Source organism: Gracilinanus agilis, chromosome 3 (genome assembly GCF_016433145.1).
Source record: "Gracilinanus agilis isolate LMUSP501 chromosome 3, AgileGrace, whole genome shotgun sequence".
Classification (NCBI taxonomy): Eukaryota; Metazoa; Chordata; class Mammalia; order Didelphimorphia; family Didelphidae; genus Gracilinanus; species Gracilinanus agilis.
In genome coordinates, this window is record NC_058132.1 from 327,321,466 (window position 1) to 327,336,704 (window position 15,239).

Here is a 15,239-nt window from a genome sequence, read left to right on the forward strand (position 1 = left end):
TTCAGAAATTTTATATAGGCAATTTGCCCTAAGAAGCATTAAACCCTTAAGTTCTTGGAATTTTTTTCTCTCTCTCCTTCCAGGTATGCAATAAGAGAAAGCAACAGTGTAGTGAAGATATTTAAGAACTTTAAAGAAAAAAAATCATTTAAGCCTGATTTTGGCGCTGAAGGTGAGTTTTGTTTGTATACTATAGATATGTCTTTTATGTTCTAGAAAACTTAACCATTAATTTTTTTCCTTTTTTAAAAAACCCTTTTGTTCTTTATAGGTATCTATGGAGGTTTCTTACTGGGAGTCAGATCTGTAAATGGCTTAGCATTCTATGACTGGGAAAACACAGAACTGATACGCAGAATTGAAATTCAGCCCAAACATGTAAGTTTTACTTCAATACTACTTTCTGAAATACATATCTTTGTAGCAACTCAAGCCTTTTGAGCATAAAGAATGCCTTCACATGCATGTCTTTCTCTCCCAGTGGGGCTAGTACAGTGCTATATACCCTGGGGTTGTTCGGTAAATATTGATAATGGAGGTAAAATGTGGATTTTGAAATAATTTTGAGAATGGTATACAATACAAGGCACTATCTACATTATGAAGGGACTAGAGCATTTATTTTTTATTACTTTCTTTTTAAATAAATTACAGACTTTGAGATATCACAGGATCATAGAACTTAGAGGTAGAGGGGGAGGTTTTCTAGTCCAGAGGTATCAGATGGGTCATAGCCCACAAAATTCCTGAGGGATCCAAACCAGATGAAAATGTAATTGGGAAATATTATAAAAATGCAGTAAAACATAGTTAATATTACATTTTAAAACTTAAGTTGGAATGCAGCCCACAAGGATTTTTATGTATGAATTAGTGTCCCCTATTTCTTTATGAGTTTAGTACCAATGATGTAGTCCCTTCCATAATATGGTTTGAAATCTATTCTTTATAAATAACCATTTAGCCTCTATTTGCATTCCTGCAGGGATCACTAATCATTACAGTATACGCTATTGTTAACAGCTTTAATTGTTAAAAAAAACATTTGTGACATAAAGAAATAGTTTGCCTCCTTGTATTTTGTCCCACTGGTCTTGATTTTGACTTTTTAAATAACACAAAATAAGCATATTTCCTTTTTGGTATAATAGACTTCCATTTAAAGTAACTACAGGGGGGCAGCTGGGTGGCTCAGTGGATTGAGAGTCAGGTCCTGGGTTCAAATCTGGCCTCAGACACTTCCTAGCTGTGTGACCCTGGGCAAGTCCACTCTTCTGCCTTAGAACCAACACCCAGTGTTGATTCTAAGATGGAAAGTAAGAGTTTTTTTGTTTGTTTGTTTGTTTTCAAGTAGCTACAATTTCTCCCTTTAATTAATTGTCTTTTCTCTAGACCAGTGATGGACAAACTTTTTAAAGAGGGGGCCAAAGGAAAGGAAATGCTCATCTGTCACTCTGTTTCCAAGGCAACTTTTTCGAAGTTTCATTGTATTGTATTGTATCCTACTCATTGTATTCGTCAGTTTAGGAATAATGTCCCATTGCTGGATAGAACATTTCAGGGGCACTTTGGTTGTAGTTTGCCCATCACTGCTCTAGGCTAAACAATTATTTATCTCTCTTACCACTACCACCAATCCCCAAATTTTCAAGCTTTTAAAATAACAACTAGAGAGGATTTATAGTCTCAGAATCTTAAAGTGAGTCTTTTACGAATTAATAATGGGGGGCAGCTAGGTGATTCGGTGGATTGAGAGCTAGGCCCAGAGATATGGGAGGTTCTGAGTTCAAATCTTATATCGGATGCTTCCTAGCTTTTACCTTGGATAAGTCATTTAACTCCCCATTGTCTACTGCTTATCACTTCTCTACCTTGGAACCAATATATACTACTGAGTCTAAAATGAAAGGTAAGAATTTTTTTTAAAAATGAATGTTATCAGTTGCTTCTGTGCAAAACTCCACAATCATTGTTTGTTTTTGTAGATCTTTTGGTCTGACTCTGGTGAGCTGGTCTGCATTGCCACTGAGGAATCATTCTTTATCCTTAAGTATCTGTCTGAAAAAGTTTTAGCTGCACAGGAAACACATGAGGGAGTTACTGAAGATGGCATTGAAGATGCCTTTGAGGTAAATGCAGTTAAAATTGGGATGAAGTTAATAATAGAACTACAGTTACATTTTTAGAATGTTGCATGTTCTTATAATATGGCAAACCTTAGTTGCTTTTATCACTTTTATAATAAATTTTGTTAGCATTAAAAATAGCCAGTTTTAAACTTGTCAAGAAAGCTTTTGACTTAGGGACTAGATTTTTAAAGTACATATATCTAAAAAGACTCAGGAGTCTGAGATAAAAAAAATTGTTACTAGTTCTTACATTTTGCAATTCAGTAACTTGAAATAATTTTGATTTTTAAAAGGACATGTTGCCATAATAGCTTGGATAAATACAAATTCACATAGGCAAATAGTGCTAAACCCAGGATTGTAATGAATCTAAAAATCATCTGACCCAACTCTTATCTGAGCAGAAATCCCTTCTACATTATTTTTGACAAGTTGTCAGATAGTCTTTGTTGAAGAATTCCAATCCTGAGGAAGTCACTATCTTTTAAGATGACTCTTTCCATTTTTGTACAGTTCTGATTATTAGGAAATTTTTTTTAGAAGTATTTCAAGGTTATACCTATACTCTTCTATAGCTACCATAAACTACTCATGGTTCTGTTTTTTAGAGCCAATAAACAAGTCTAATCCGTCTTGTATGTGACTTCGATTCACATACTTGAATCACAGATTCTTCTTATTATCAGAAGAGACCTTTGAGGCCAGCAGGACCAAATTGTAATCAGCAAGAATTCTCTCTACAAGATATATGTGGTTATCCAGACTTTGCTTGAAGACTACCAGTAAAGAACTCAGTTCTTCTAGTGGACAGCGCTTTTTGACAGGTGTAATTGGCTAGGAAGCTTTTCTTTATGTCAAACCTAATTTGAGTTTGCTACTTTTACTTGTTTTTCCTATTTCTGTTCTCTGGGGGCAAGCTAAACAAGTTAATCCCTCATTGACTGGACAACCCTTTATTAAAGAAATGCCAAGGAGGCTAGGTGAGGTATTAAATACTGCTAGATGGAAATATAGTAGGCTTTTCATAGAACTATTCTAATTTCTTGTACATTTGGTAATTTAAATCATAACCTTGACCAAACAGCGGCCTTAAAAATCACAAGTTTGCTAGAACTTATTGTTAAAGAAAATGAAGGAATAGAAATAGAAGTAAAAACTGAGAATGCCATGAATTTGAAATACCAATTTCCTAAAGTGCTTATTTTCACCTCATTATTAAACATCCTTTTGATAGACTATTGGTTTGGGTTGGACTGGAGTGCTTGGATTTTTTTTCATCTTAAAGTTATTTCTAATATTTGATATTAGTGATTTAATTTATATTTCTTCTTCAGGTCCTTGGGGAGATTCAGGAGATTGTCAAAACTGGCCTGTGGGTAGGCGATTGTTTTATTTACACAAGTTCTGTAAACCGATTAAATTATTACGTTGGAGGAGAAATAGTCACCATTGCCCATTTGGACAGGTAGCTATTCCTAGTATTTCTGCTTGCCTTTGAATCTTAAGCAGTATGGATCTCTTTTTAAAGCTCAATGTTTAAATATGACTTTTCATTGACTTTGCCATCTACTAGTTGCTTTCTTGATTTTTCACATGAAGAGAGGCATAGCTTTTAAACATTTTGTGACTTGGCCACTGTCTTAACTAGCATGGATTAATTACATGAAGTTATTTTGAATTACAAATGTTTTTAAAGAGTTAAATTAATCACTATTTTTGTTTTAGAACAATGTACCTGCTGGGTTATATTCCTAAGGACAACAGACTTTATCTGGGTGATAAGGAGCTGAACATTGTTAGTTATTCTTTGTTGGTGTCGGTGCTAGAATACCAGACAGCTGTAATGAGGAGAGACTTTAGCATGGCTGACAAAGTCCTCCCTACCATTCCAAAAGAACAGAGGACCAGAGTTGCCCACTTCCTGGAAAAACAGGCAAGTAGACCTAATTTATTTATGAAGTATAAGGATGCTAATATCAGTGTAGGTAGAACTTGAGCTCCTTACAAAGCAGAGGCAGTTTTGGCTTAGGTTTTCTAACCTGCTCACAATTTTGTACTTAAGTACTTTTAAAATGTTGAATTGTGTATATACAAAAGTTTGTTTCATTACAATTTTTTCTAATTACATTAGAGCAGTTTTAAAAACGGAATTCTTTTCTGTAAATTTAAGCCATTTTTGTAGTACTTGCACATTTGATAACAGTAATCATGATAAAATCTTTATAATCCTTTTCTTTGCCTTCTTAATAAAATGCTAGGATCTTTCATTCAGCCCGTTACCTTATGTTAGCATCTTTTCTGCATCTTATTTGCTTTTTCTGCTTTTCTGTAGGTAGAATAGGATAGATGATATTCATCTCTCATATATTTTCTGTTCTTAATGCATCTAATTTATAAATGTTGATTTCTAACTTCTAGATATTTTGTCTTATAGACTGACATCTTAAATAATTAACCAATAATGTCATTAGATGCAGGGACTCACCTTAAATTCATTTATATTTAGGTTTTGAGTATATTGTTATACTTCCATATGAATACAAGTGTGTTTTTCCTTTCAGTTCAAAACAGCCAAAATAATGAAGCAACACTAAATTCAAATATAGGAGAAATTAGAAAACTGTTCTAAGTTCTCCATTCCAACCCTGTCACACATCAGCCTGAGCAGAGTTGGCCTAATAAGCTACTTCAGTATTCTACTTAGGAATAAAACATAATGCTAAACATTTAAGACTATAAATATTTATTGGTTTGGGCTGTGGGAACTATGTAGACATTTTCTTTAAAAGACCATTCCTGTTAGCTGAGACTGGTATAAGAGGAGGAGACTGTCTACCCCTAACCTTCAGACTATATTGTAAATTGAAAGGCTTGATGTCAACAGGAGACTTCAGTGGCATAGATGATGTTCCTTGATCATCATAAGGAGGTTAAAACCAAATTTACTGCAGACATTTGAAAGTAATTACACAATACTATCTTTGTTTTTCCTATTCTCTGCCACTAGTGGCCTATATGTTCTTGGGCAAATCACCTTTTCTCCAGGGTTCAATTTCATTGTGTGCAAAACAAGGGATTTTGACTGGCTGGTTAAGTGTGTCCCAGCCCAACTTGTACCATAAACAGCTAAGATGTCTAAATTCTCTCTGTGTACTAATTCACTCTCTACAGCCTCCCAGCCAGCCTCAACACCTGCATAATCCAAAGACTGGGGATATAAGAATTAGGGGGTAGAAGACCTGGGAATTAAAGAAATAGGATATAGAAAATGTGTGTTGGGTTTTGCTTTGTTTTTTAAGTTCCTAGATTTTGCAAAACACTAGTTTAGATTTCCTTTCTACTACTGTGCCTCCTTTGCCATTTTTGGTTGATCTTATTTGTTGTTGTTTTTTTTAATTCCAATTTTTTTGCCATATATTTTAACTATTTCTTTTCTGTGATAACTATTTGTTTGATTGCATTTGGTAAAAGAGTCACTATGTCCTTCTGTACCTAATATCAGACAAAAAGTGATTTTGATATTTTGTATTCCTTAGGATATCTAGGCTTTAGAAGGTTTGGGTTTCTGAGTTTTTAGGAAAAAAATTAATGATGTCAGATTTTATACATGTATGGTCTTTCATTGATCTAGGGCTTCAAACAGCAAGCTCTTGCGGTATCTACAGATCCTGAACATCGATTTGAGTTGGCTCTTCAGCTTGGAGAGTTGAAAATTGCATACCAGTTGGCAGTAGAAGCAGAGGTAAATATTAATTATTCTTGGTTTACATTTTAAGTTTTTTGTTTTATGAATTAGACTGATCCATAGTTTCTGGCAGTAATTGCCATTAAAAAATTATATATAAGATTGTGCATATACTATAAAGTAGATATATTACTCTTTTTGTTAAAGCATTCCAATTTTTGTCAACAAAAACTTAAATTCTTTAAAAGATCTGTGATCCCATTGATTTGGAAGTTGCCTCTATTGATGCAGATTGCAACCTAATTTGTGTTGACTGGCATCCAGATCCTCCCATATTCTTCTCAAGCGGTCCATCCAATGTATGCTAGAGGGCTTCTTTGCTTTCTTTAAAATTAATTTTTTATTTTAAATATAAAAATTATGAGTACAAAAAAGTATATATTCCTATATACTTAATGGTAATGAAAAGAAATAGTTTTAAATCAAATGTTTGAACTATTACCATCTTGTTACTTAGGAAATCCTGTTGTGACTTTAGGCTGAGTAATTACAAAATAAAAGTAGACTCTTGATTATTCATACATCAATAAATCTGTTTTACATATTTGAATGAATTTTATTTATATGGAGACTTGATTTATTATGTGTTTTAGTTTAATCATTCTTTGGATTACTATATATGGCTTAACAAACAATTCAAAATGTACACAAATTTGTCTTCATTCCCATTAAAGATTAATGGATCAAGTGTTGTGATGGTGAGTTAAATATTTTTTTCTAAAGGCAGTATCTTTTCCTTACAGTCAGAACAGAAGTGGAAACAACTTGCCGAACTTGCCATTAGTAAATGCCAGTTTGGCTTAGCCCAGGAGTGTCTGCATCATGCACAAGATTATGGAGGTTTGTTGCTTTTGGCCACTGCATCAGGAAATGCTAGTATGGTGAATAAACTAGCAGAGGGTGCTGAGAGAGATGGCAAGAACAATGTCGCGTTTATGAGCTATTTTCTACAGGGAAAGTAAGTACTGAGCAAAGGCATAAACAGATAATTACATTAATTTAAAACAGTTAAGTGTAAATCTATTTTGCAGATGTTGTTGTTTTTTCCTGAAAAAGTAAAGTGAATGAACACTGGGGATTTATGGGACAAAGTCCCATGAGCCCCACTTACCATCTTTAGGAAATTGGTGTCTTTACTCAGTAAATCTATGTATATATTTGAACTGCATTAATGAGCAGTCTAATGAGTGTATTCAGGAAGGCTTTAGATAAAGCAGAAGTTCTTAACCTAAGATCTGTAAACTTGTTTTTAAAAAATATTTTAATGTTAAAAAATGTTTTAAAAAATATTTTGATAATTCTGTTTCAGTATAATTGGTTTCTTTTATAATCCTATGTCTTATTTTATGCATTTAAAAACATTATGAGAAAGGGACCATATGCTTCACCAGACTGCTAGAAAGTTCCTTGACACACAAAAGAAGGTTTAGAATTCTTGCATTCGAGGAAGAATTTTTAAAATTCAAAACTCAAGAGATCTAATAGAGAGGCAGCTTGTATGCAGTAGATAGAACATTGAGCCTACAGTCAGGAAGACGACCTGAGTTCAAATTCATCTTGGGGTACATACTAGTTGTGCAATCCTGAACAAATCTCTCAAGTTGAGTTGTCTAGAAAAGTCTTGTGTTGTTTTGCTTTTATTTATTTATTTGTTAGTTTGTTTATTGTTTTATTATTTTTTTTGTTTAGTCTGAAAATGGTCTGATGAGTTTTTTTTAATCCAGTCATATCTCATGGTCCAAAACTTAGATAACATCTCATGTTTTTAAGTTATTGGTTCAGTTATTCTTGTAAGCAAAATTATTTTAAATGCTAAGTCCACTTTTCTGTAATATGTGAATTATCAGTATTGCTTATTTAATTCTTGGTACCATTCAAATTTCTTCTTTTTAGGCTTGAGTCTTGTCTGGAACTCTTGATTAGAACTGGACGTTTGCCTGAAGCTGCTTTCTTAGCTCGGACATATTTACCAAGTCAGGTTTCAAGGTACCAATCTTTTAACTTGAGGAAGAAATGTTTCAAGGGTTTATGGGCAAGAAAGCTGCTGAGTTTGGTTTTGTTTCTTCTATTACAGGGTGGTCAAACTGTGGAGAGAGAATCTCTCAAAAGTCAATCAGAAAGCAGCTGAATCCCTTGCTGATCCCACAGAGTATGAAAATCTTTTCCCTGGGTTGAAAGAAGCCTTTATTGTTGAAGAATATGTGAAGGAAACCCATACAGCCCTTCGACCTGCCAAAGAATATCCACTCGTCACTGTGAGTGTTTAAAAAGACAGTTTTATGGATTAATTTACTAAGATTCTGAGCTTATACTTTGCAGTTATGACTTTTTATTAAGCATTTCTGGGATATAGGATTTTTAAAATGCAAATACCAATATGATGTAATTCAGACTTTTCTTTTTTTGAATTGTAAATTAAGCTCTTAGATTTCCTTTGATTACAGCATATTCTATACTTATTGTTCTCTTATTCTTTGATAGCCAAATGAAGAAAGAAATGTGACAGAAGAAGCTAAAGGCTTTCAACCCTCAGGAATTATGATGACCCAGGTGAGCAACATATTTTGAAGTCAATAGAGCGTTGTATGTTACTTTTCCTATCATAAGATTATTCAACATGGTTAGTAGTTTTTGGTGATATATCCAGTATTCCATATCCATAGTTCTTCTCTGGAGGGGGTGAAAAAAAGATTCATTTTTTAAAAAATCTATTCTGGGCCATGTTTTAGTCCTTATAATCATAGAGCATTTGCATTTTGGTTTTTGGTTGTTCTTTCCATTTATGTTGTTATTTTTCCATTTACGTTGTGTAAGCTATCATATATGTTGTTTTCCTGGTTCTGCTTCATTCTATATCAGTTCTTATTTCTTCTAATTAAAATAGATAAGCTTCCTAGAGGCTGTGAGATGATACATCCCACCTAGGAACCTCCCCAGGGACCAGTAAAGCACAAACACCTTGGCTTATAGGAAAACAAAACTTATTTTAATGGGGTTAAGGAAAACTGGTAGGTAAGAACCTATCACTCTTAAAACTTAGGCACCTCCTTCCAGCTTGGTGGAAATCAGGGTAGAGAGTGCAAATGACAGTTAAAACAGTCAAGCTCCCACAATCCTCTCCTCCTCAGAATCCTGTCCCAGGGCTTATATCCAAATTCTCCTCTTTTCCTCATAAAGCTAATCCATAAAAAATCTACTTTATCCCTTATCTTTATTCCTACATCATTGATTTTTATGTACAGTAATCCATTGCATTTACCTGCCAATTTGTCTTGCCATTCCTCAGTTAGTAGGCATCTACTTTGCTTTTAGTTCAAGATGATTTTTTTTTAACCCTTACCTTCCATCTTAGAATCAATACTGTGTATTGGGTTCCAAGGCAGAAGAGTGGTGAGGGCTAGGCAAGGGGGGGTTAAGTGACTTGCCCAGGGTCACACACCTAGGAAGTATTTGAGGTCAGATTTGAACACAGGACCTCCTGTCTCTAGGCCTGACTTTCAAACCACTGAGCTACTTAGTTGCCCCCTCAAGATAAATTATTAATGTATGATTTTTTTCTTCTGTGCTTTATATTTGATATATGATTTTACCTTGCAATATCATTCCCCCCCACCCCCTTTTTTTAATCTTTGTTATAAAGGATTGCTCAATCTTTGGGAGGGTAGAAGGGAAGAGAGGCATTAGGAAATGAAGGTGACAGAAAAACAAAAAATGTCAGTAAAATTTAAGAAAGCAAAAACTTTTAAATTTCAGTTCTTTAATCTTATTTCAACAAACGAATCTTGAAGTTATAAAGGCCAAAAAATAAAGTAGTTTCTTCCCTGAAGGAACTTAAGTTCTTTGAGGAAGAGAGGGAGAAATATATATACACAATTTGAGGAGGGAAAGAATAACTCTTAATTAAAGACTCCAGAGAAGGCTTTGTATAGGAGGAAGCCACTATAAAAAATAAATATTCTAAAGTGGAGATGGGTGAGGAAAGTGCATTTCCTGACAGTCTTTGTGAACACATGGAGACAAGAGATAGCATGTGAGGTTTGAAGAATTTCTAGTTTGGTTGAGTTACAGTATATATTAGAGGAAGTGACTAGAAGCCAGATTGTGGAGTGCCAGGCTGAGGAGTTTTAGCTTGAGCCATTTTGAAACTCCTGACAGTTTTTGAGCAGAGTGGAATGCATGCCAGACTTTAACCTTAGCAAGATTATTTTGACAGAGGCTAGGGAAGCCAATTGGGAAGTGAATAGTTGAAATGAGATGATGAGGACCTGAACTAGGGGCCATGTGAGCGAAAGGAGGAGGATAAATCTGAGAAATGTTCTGGAAATAGGAAAGAAAACCCCCAAACAATGTGGCAAATAATTATATGCAAGTTTTGCATAAGTCTCAGGTGAGGTTGCATATTTGCATGACTAGGAGGATATTGTTTTTTGTTTTTTCAAAAGAAATAGGGATGTTTGGAGAAAGTGGTATGGATTAGAGGAGAAAAATAATGAATTCTTTCACTTCATCTTATTTTTCAGTTTCTTTTAACAGTCTTATAGAGTAGTTGAGAAGAGCTTTGCAAAGCTTAAGATGTTACAGAAATAGTTATTTTTTCAACACCATTTCTGCTTTTGCTTTAAGGAATTTGATGAAGAGGAACCAACTTCTCCTGCTCCAGTCATAGTGAATGCAGTTCTAGCAAGTTCAGAACCAGTCCCAACTACAAAAGAGGAAAAGGTATGACCTGAAATCTCCCAGCTCTGAGGGTGAGCCTGTCCCAGCCAGACCTGCTGCACTCCATTCTTCTGAGGAATGTGATACTCATTACTGCCTCATTAGGCAGCCCTGCCAGGGACCCTAGACCTTTCAGAACATCAACAGCATAGTTCATTATATCTGGAAATGGAGGAAAGGAGCTGTATAAAGTTTTTCTTTGCCAAAACACAGTTGGTTTGAAATATGGATCTAGTAGTTAGCTTTTTTCAATTTTTTATTTTATTTTTATTGTTTTTTACCTTCCTTACCTTACCTTACCTTCTGTCTTAGAATCAAAACTGTGTATTGGGGTAGTAAGGGTTAGGCAATGGGGGTCAAGTGACTTGCCCAGGGTCATACAGCTAGGAAGTGTCTGAGGGCAGATTTGAACCCACTGAGCCACCCAGCTGCCCTCTAGTAGTTAACTTTTAGGAAATTTCTATAAAGTCCTATCCATTTGAGTAACAACAACAACAACAACAACATTTATATAGTACTTACTATGTATGCCAGGCACTGTGCTAAGTGCTTTATAATTATTACTTCATTTCATCCTCACGACAATCCTGGGAGAGAGTGCTACTATTAATCCTCATTTTATAGATGGGGAAACTGAGGTGAACAGGTTAAGCAACTTCCCCAGGGTCATAGTTTTTAAGGCTGAACTTGAACTCAGGTCTTCCTGACCTCAGATCCAATGTTTTTTTCCCACTTCCCCACCTGCTGCTGAAAGGATAGAGATTGTAGAGTGGCTGATTTTGGTTTAATAAAAAATGGGTGGTATAGTGTAGCTGATTGAGCATTGGACATAGAATCATAGGACTGCTAATTGAATAGTGATTTTGTTGTCTCTTATCTTTGTGACCTTAGGTCAGGGTAAATAGAGTGGGGCCACTAGAGCTTTATCCTAGAATGGGGTACTTTAATGGGCTCACAGCAGTGTCTCTAGGTCTCACAGCCTTCCTGGTAGTAGCCCCTACTCAGGAACTCTCCATCTTCCTTCAGCAGTTTACAGTAGAATCTTCCTGGTGTCCTGCCAGAGCTTTGTTTTTCCTTCCAACCTCACACACTGGCTAATCCTCTTCCTACTCCAACTTCCCTTGCCCCAGGTGCAAAAATCGTTAGTTATGGCTCTGCCTTGGGCGACTCTCGTCTCCAGGCTTTAGTTAAATAAGGGGCAGGATTAGATGATGATCTCTACAGACCTTTTTTAGCCCTACAGTCTAAAATCCTCCAAGGAAGAACTTCATAATAATTAGAGCTAGCCAAAGGTATTAGAGATTGCCCTAGAACAGTGATAGTGAACCTTTTAGAGATGGAGTACCAGCCCCCTCATCCCACCCAGCAGACTGTATGCGCTGCTCCTCCCCCATATCAAGTGCTAGGCATGCTGTCCTTCTCCCTCTTCCCCCTTACCCTTCACAGAGGAGGGAGGAAGAGCTCCAATTGGGCTGCTGGGCAGAGGGATGGGTAATATGGAAAAATATCGTCTGGTATGGTAGAGAGAGGGAGGGCAACAGCTCTGCCTTTCTAGTAATGAACTGGGGGGGTGGGGAGAGGAGGCTGAGGGGGAGGGCAGCCCATGTGCCCACAGAGTGCTTTGCTTGCTGTCTTTGGCACCCATGCCATAGGTTCGCCATCACTGCCCTAGAAGGTTCTGATGACCACATATCTCGAGAGACTGGCCGATCATTTGTCAGAGATATTCTAGAAGGTGATTTCTAGAAGGTTACAATTGGACATAGATAGTCTGAGAGCCTGTGTAACTGGGTCTCTAGGAATTCTTAGTTTATGGACCCAAAACTGACTTAATGGTGTGTATTTGGGGGCAGGAAACTTCATTTAATACAATTTTGCCTTTTCTCCTCAGAGTCTACTTGAATTGGATGATTTGGATAACTTGGATCTAGAGGATATTGACACAACAGATATCAATTTAGATGAAGACATTTTGGATGACTGAACTTTTCCATTTCATTGACCACAAACAGATCATAAATATGCATTATTTCCACTTTTATTCTGGACCACGTTGTTTCGGACTATGAAAAACCAAGTTAATTTTATACTTAGAATCTGCTTTGGACCCTTTGGAGCAGAAGTATGCAACATTAAATCATTATGTGTTCCTGGTTAATTTTGTTAACTAGAATATGAAACCATGGCTCTAATTTTTCATATTGTCATTAGGCCATAAAATCTCTTCAACTAATGGAGTCAGAAATTTTTTTTTTTTATGTAAAATGAACTGATGGTTTAAATAACACTGTGGTTATCTAGTAGCTTTTTATAAAAACCACATGGAATGGGGTAGAGCAACTAAGTACCTTTGATCTATTCTTCCATAGATTCTGGCTAAATTTTTTCCTCTTGGTCTTTCTAATGCAAAATTTAAAATGAATTTTGTCTGATAGAAGCTGTGCCTCCTAGTTACTGTGCCAGAAGCTGTGCCATATTTACATTATCATTCAGATATAGCATGTCTGCTTTTATTTTCTCTGCATAGCTAATGAGTTCCATATGCATTTAAATTGCAATCTCCATCCAACTATTAATTATATTCTCCTTTGACCTACCCATATTAGAATGCCACTGAATCTACATCCATTCTGATTGACCCCAAGGTCCCAGTTTGTAAAACTCTTTGTAAAATGGATTGGTCTTGATGACCTCTAAAGTTGCTCTAAATCTGAGATCAACGATGTAAAAAGGTCTCTTGAGAATAGTGTAGCCTGCTAAGAAGATTGTTAGCCTGGTTCCAGTGACAGCTTTATCACTAACTAGCTCGGAGACCCACAGGCAAGTCATGGCACCTGTTTCTCACCTATAAAAGGAGGGAATTGAACAAGGTGATCTTTAAGAACCCTCTGAGCTCTAAGTCCCCCCCAATTCCAGATGAACATTTACCTCATCTTCCCTTGTCATTGTCCTTCACACTTTGCTTTTAAAAAACTTTAATTTTAGTGTAAAATACATGCATTTATACAGGACTTTAAGACTGACATTAAGCTTGAGAAATATAGTTTTACATATCCTTTGATTTGCTTTCTAACAAGAATCAGTGCCTAAAAGTAAACATCCTGGAACACATTCAGAGGAATTATTTTTCTGGGGCCGGGAAAATCCCACCATATACAGGTGGTTGTTTATAGCCTTTTATACAAGGCCTGGGCTGAAAATTGCTTTAAAGAGAAACTTGTATTGTTGCTATAGGAACTAGGAAATTCAATATTCTTCACCCTGAGAATTAAATAATAAACACCTTGTGATTAAGCAACTTCAGCAAGAAGTCCAGTGGTACTGGAGAAGTCAGAAACAGGAAACATCCCCACTCCCCAGTAATTCTACAACAGCAGGGTACCTGCCTTCCAAGAATCTTGGAAGCCCTTTCACATGTAAGAGAATTTTTTAAGAAGAAAGTTAGAATCTTTGTTTTTTGTGGTTAGCTTTTGGAGGGAAAGGAGTAAGGAAGAATGGCTCAAATTTGCCCCCAAAAGTGAACCCTTGCTCACTTCACTGCTCTCTTTACCCTGGGCACACTGAGTGGTTCACTGGGATTCTTTAGTGATAGCAGCTTAGTAAAGCTCAAATGAGAACTCAGAATTGGATACATGTGATTTTAGGGTCAGGAGGGTGGGCTGTGAATGGGTTGATATAAAATCCTTTTCCTCCATCCACTCCAAGGTGCTGACTTAATAGGGACACTTGGTCAAAAGCCTTTAGTTATGGTTCCCCCACTCTGTCACTAATTAGCTTCCAAAATGTCAGTTGTCTTTCCTTAATTTGCTCCCTGGAGCAGTTCAACTCTGAATGACTGCAGGCTGATAATAGAAAACCCTAGGAAGAGAGCATCAGGTTAATATTAGGGAGCTTTGAAAGGCTGGATGATCCCTGGAATCAAAAAAAGGCACCTTAAAAAGACTAATTTCTTTTTATTAAACTATAGGAATTTTTATCAACAGAATAAAGCCCAAAATTTGTTTTTTACCCTGAGAGTAAGAAAGCCTTTGAGGGGTTCACATCATTCTTGAGGATGGGTATCTGCTAGTCCAGCATCACTGTAAAACAGACAATGGCACTGCCAAATCAGAATCTGATATGTACCTAAAAGGGAACCTCCAGGAAAGAGACTATCTTGGGATAGGCAATGTGGTGACATGGAGTAATAGGTATATACCCAACACCTGGGTTTTCTAATTTATGTCCTGTGTGACCTGAAATAAGTATCTTCCCTAGGATCAAATCCCAAGTACTTCTGGCATTTAAAGCTATTTGTGACCTGGCCTCCTCCTGCCTTCCCAACTTTTTAAATTATACCTTACACCCCTTCATGAATTATGACTCATACTCAGTACTCCATCTTCTATATCTGTAATGCAGTCATTCTTCACCACCTTTTAGGGTCCTTATTTTTTTCCTAAGACTCAGATCAATTAGAGGGCAGGTAGGTGGCTCACTGTTCAGTGGATTGAGAGCCATACCTAGGGACACAAGGTCCTGGTTTCAGATTTGGCCTCAGACACTTCTTACCTCTGTGACTGGGCAAACCACTTAACCCCCATTGCCTAGTCCTTTACCTTCTGCTTTGGAACTGATACACAGATTCTAAGACAGAAGGTAAGGATTAA

The 15,239-nt window shown here is 36.3% G+C and overlaps 1 protein-coding gene across 1 annotated transcript in view; it reads left to right on the forward strand.

The window, feature by feature from the left end:
• Nucleotides 1–12,827, forward strand: part of COPB2 (COPI coat complex subunit beta 2) — a 33,734-nt gene extending 20,907 nt beyond the window's left edge. Inside the window, exons 11-22 of the mRNA XM_044669982.1 lie at nucleotides 84–172; nucleotides 272–378; nucleotides 1,986–2,129; nucleotides 3,464–3,594; nucleotides 3,855–4,062; nucleotides 5,761–5,871; nucleotides 6,618–6,832; nucleotides 7,768–7,860; nucleotides 7,949–8,129; nucleotides 8,356–8,424; nucleotides 10,498–10,593; nucleotides 12,482–12,827. Of these exons, the coding sequence (XP_044525917.1) occupies nucleotides 84–172; nucleotides 272–378; nucleotides 1,986–2,129; nucleotides 3,464–3,594; nucleotides 3,855–4,062; nucleotides 5,761–5,871; nucleotides 6,618–6,832; nucleotides 7,768–7,860; nucleotides 7,949–8,129; nucleotides 8,356–8,424; nucleotides 10,498–10,593; nucleotides 12,482–12,574 (1,537 nt within the window). The 3' untranslated portion in view covers nucleotides 12,575–12,827. The remainder of the gene's footprint in view (nucleotides 1–83; nucleotides 173–271; nucleotides 379–1,985; nucleotides 2,130–3,463; nucleotides 3,595–3,854; nucleotides 4,063–5,760; nucleotides 5,872–6,617; nucleotides 6,833–7,767; nucleotides 7,861–7,948; nucleotides 8,130–8,355; nucleotides 8,425–10,497; nucleotides 10,594–12,481) is intronic.
• The last annotated feature ends 2,412 nt before the right edge of the window (nucleotides 12,828–15,239 follow it).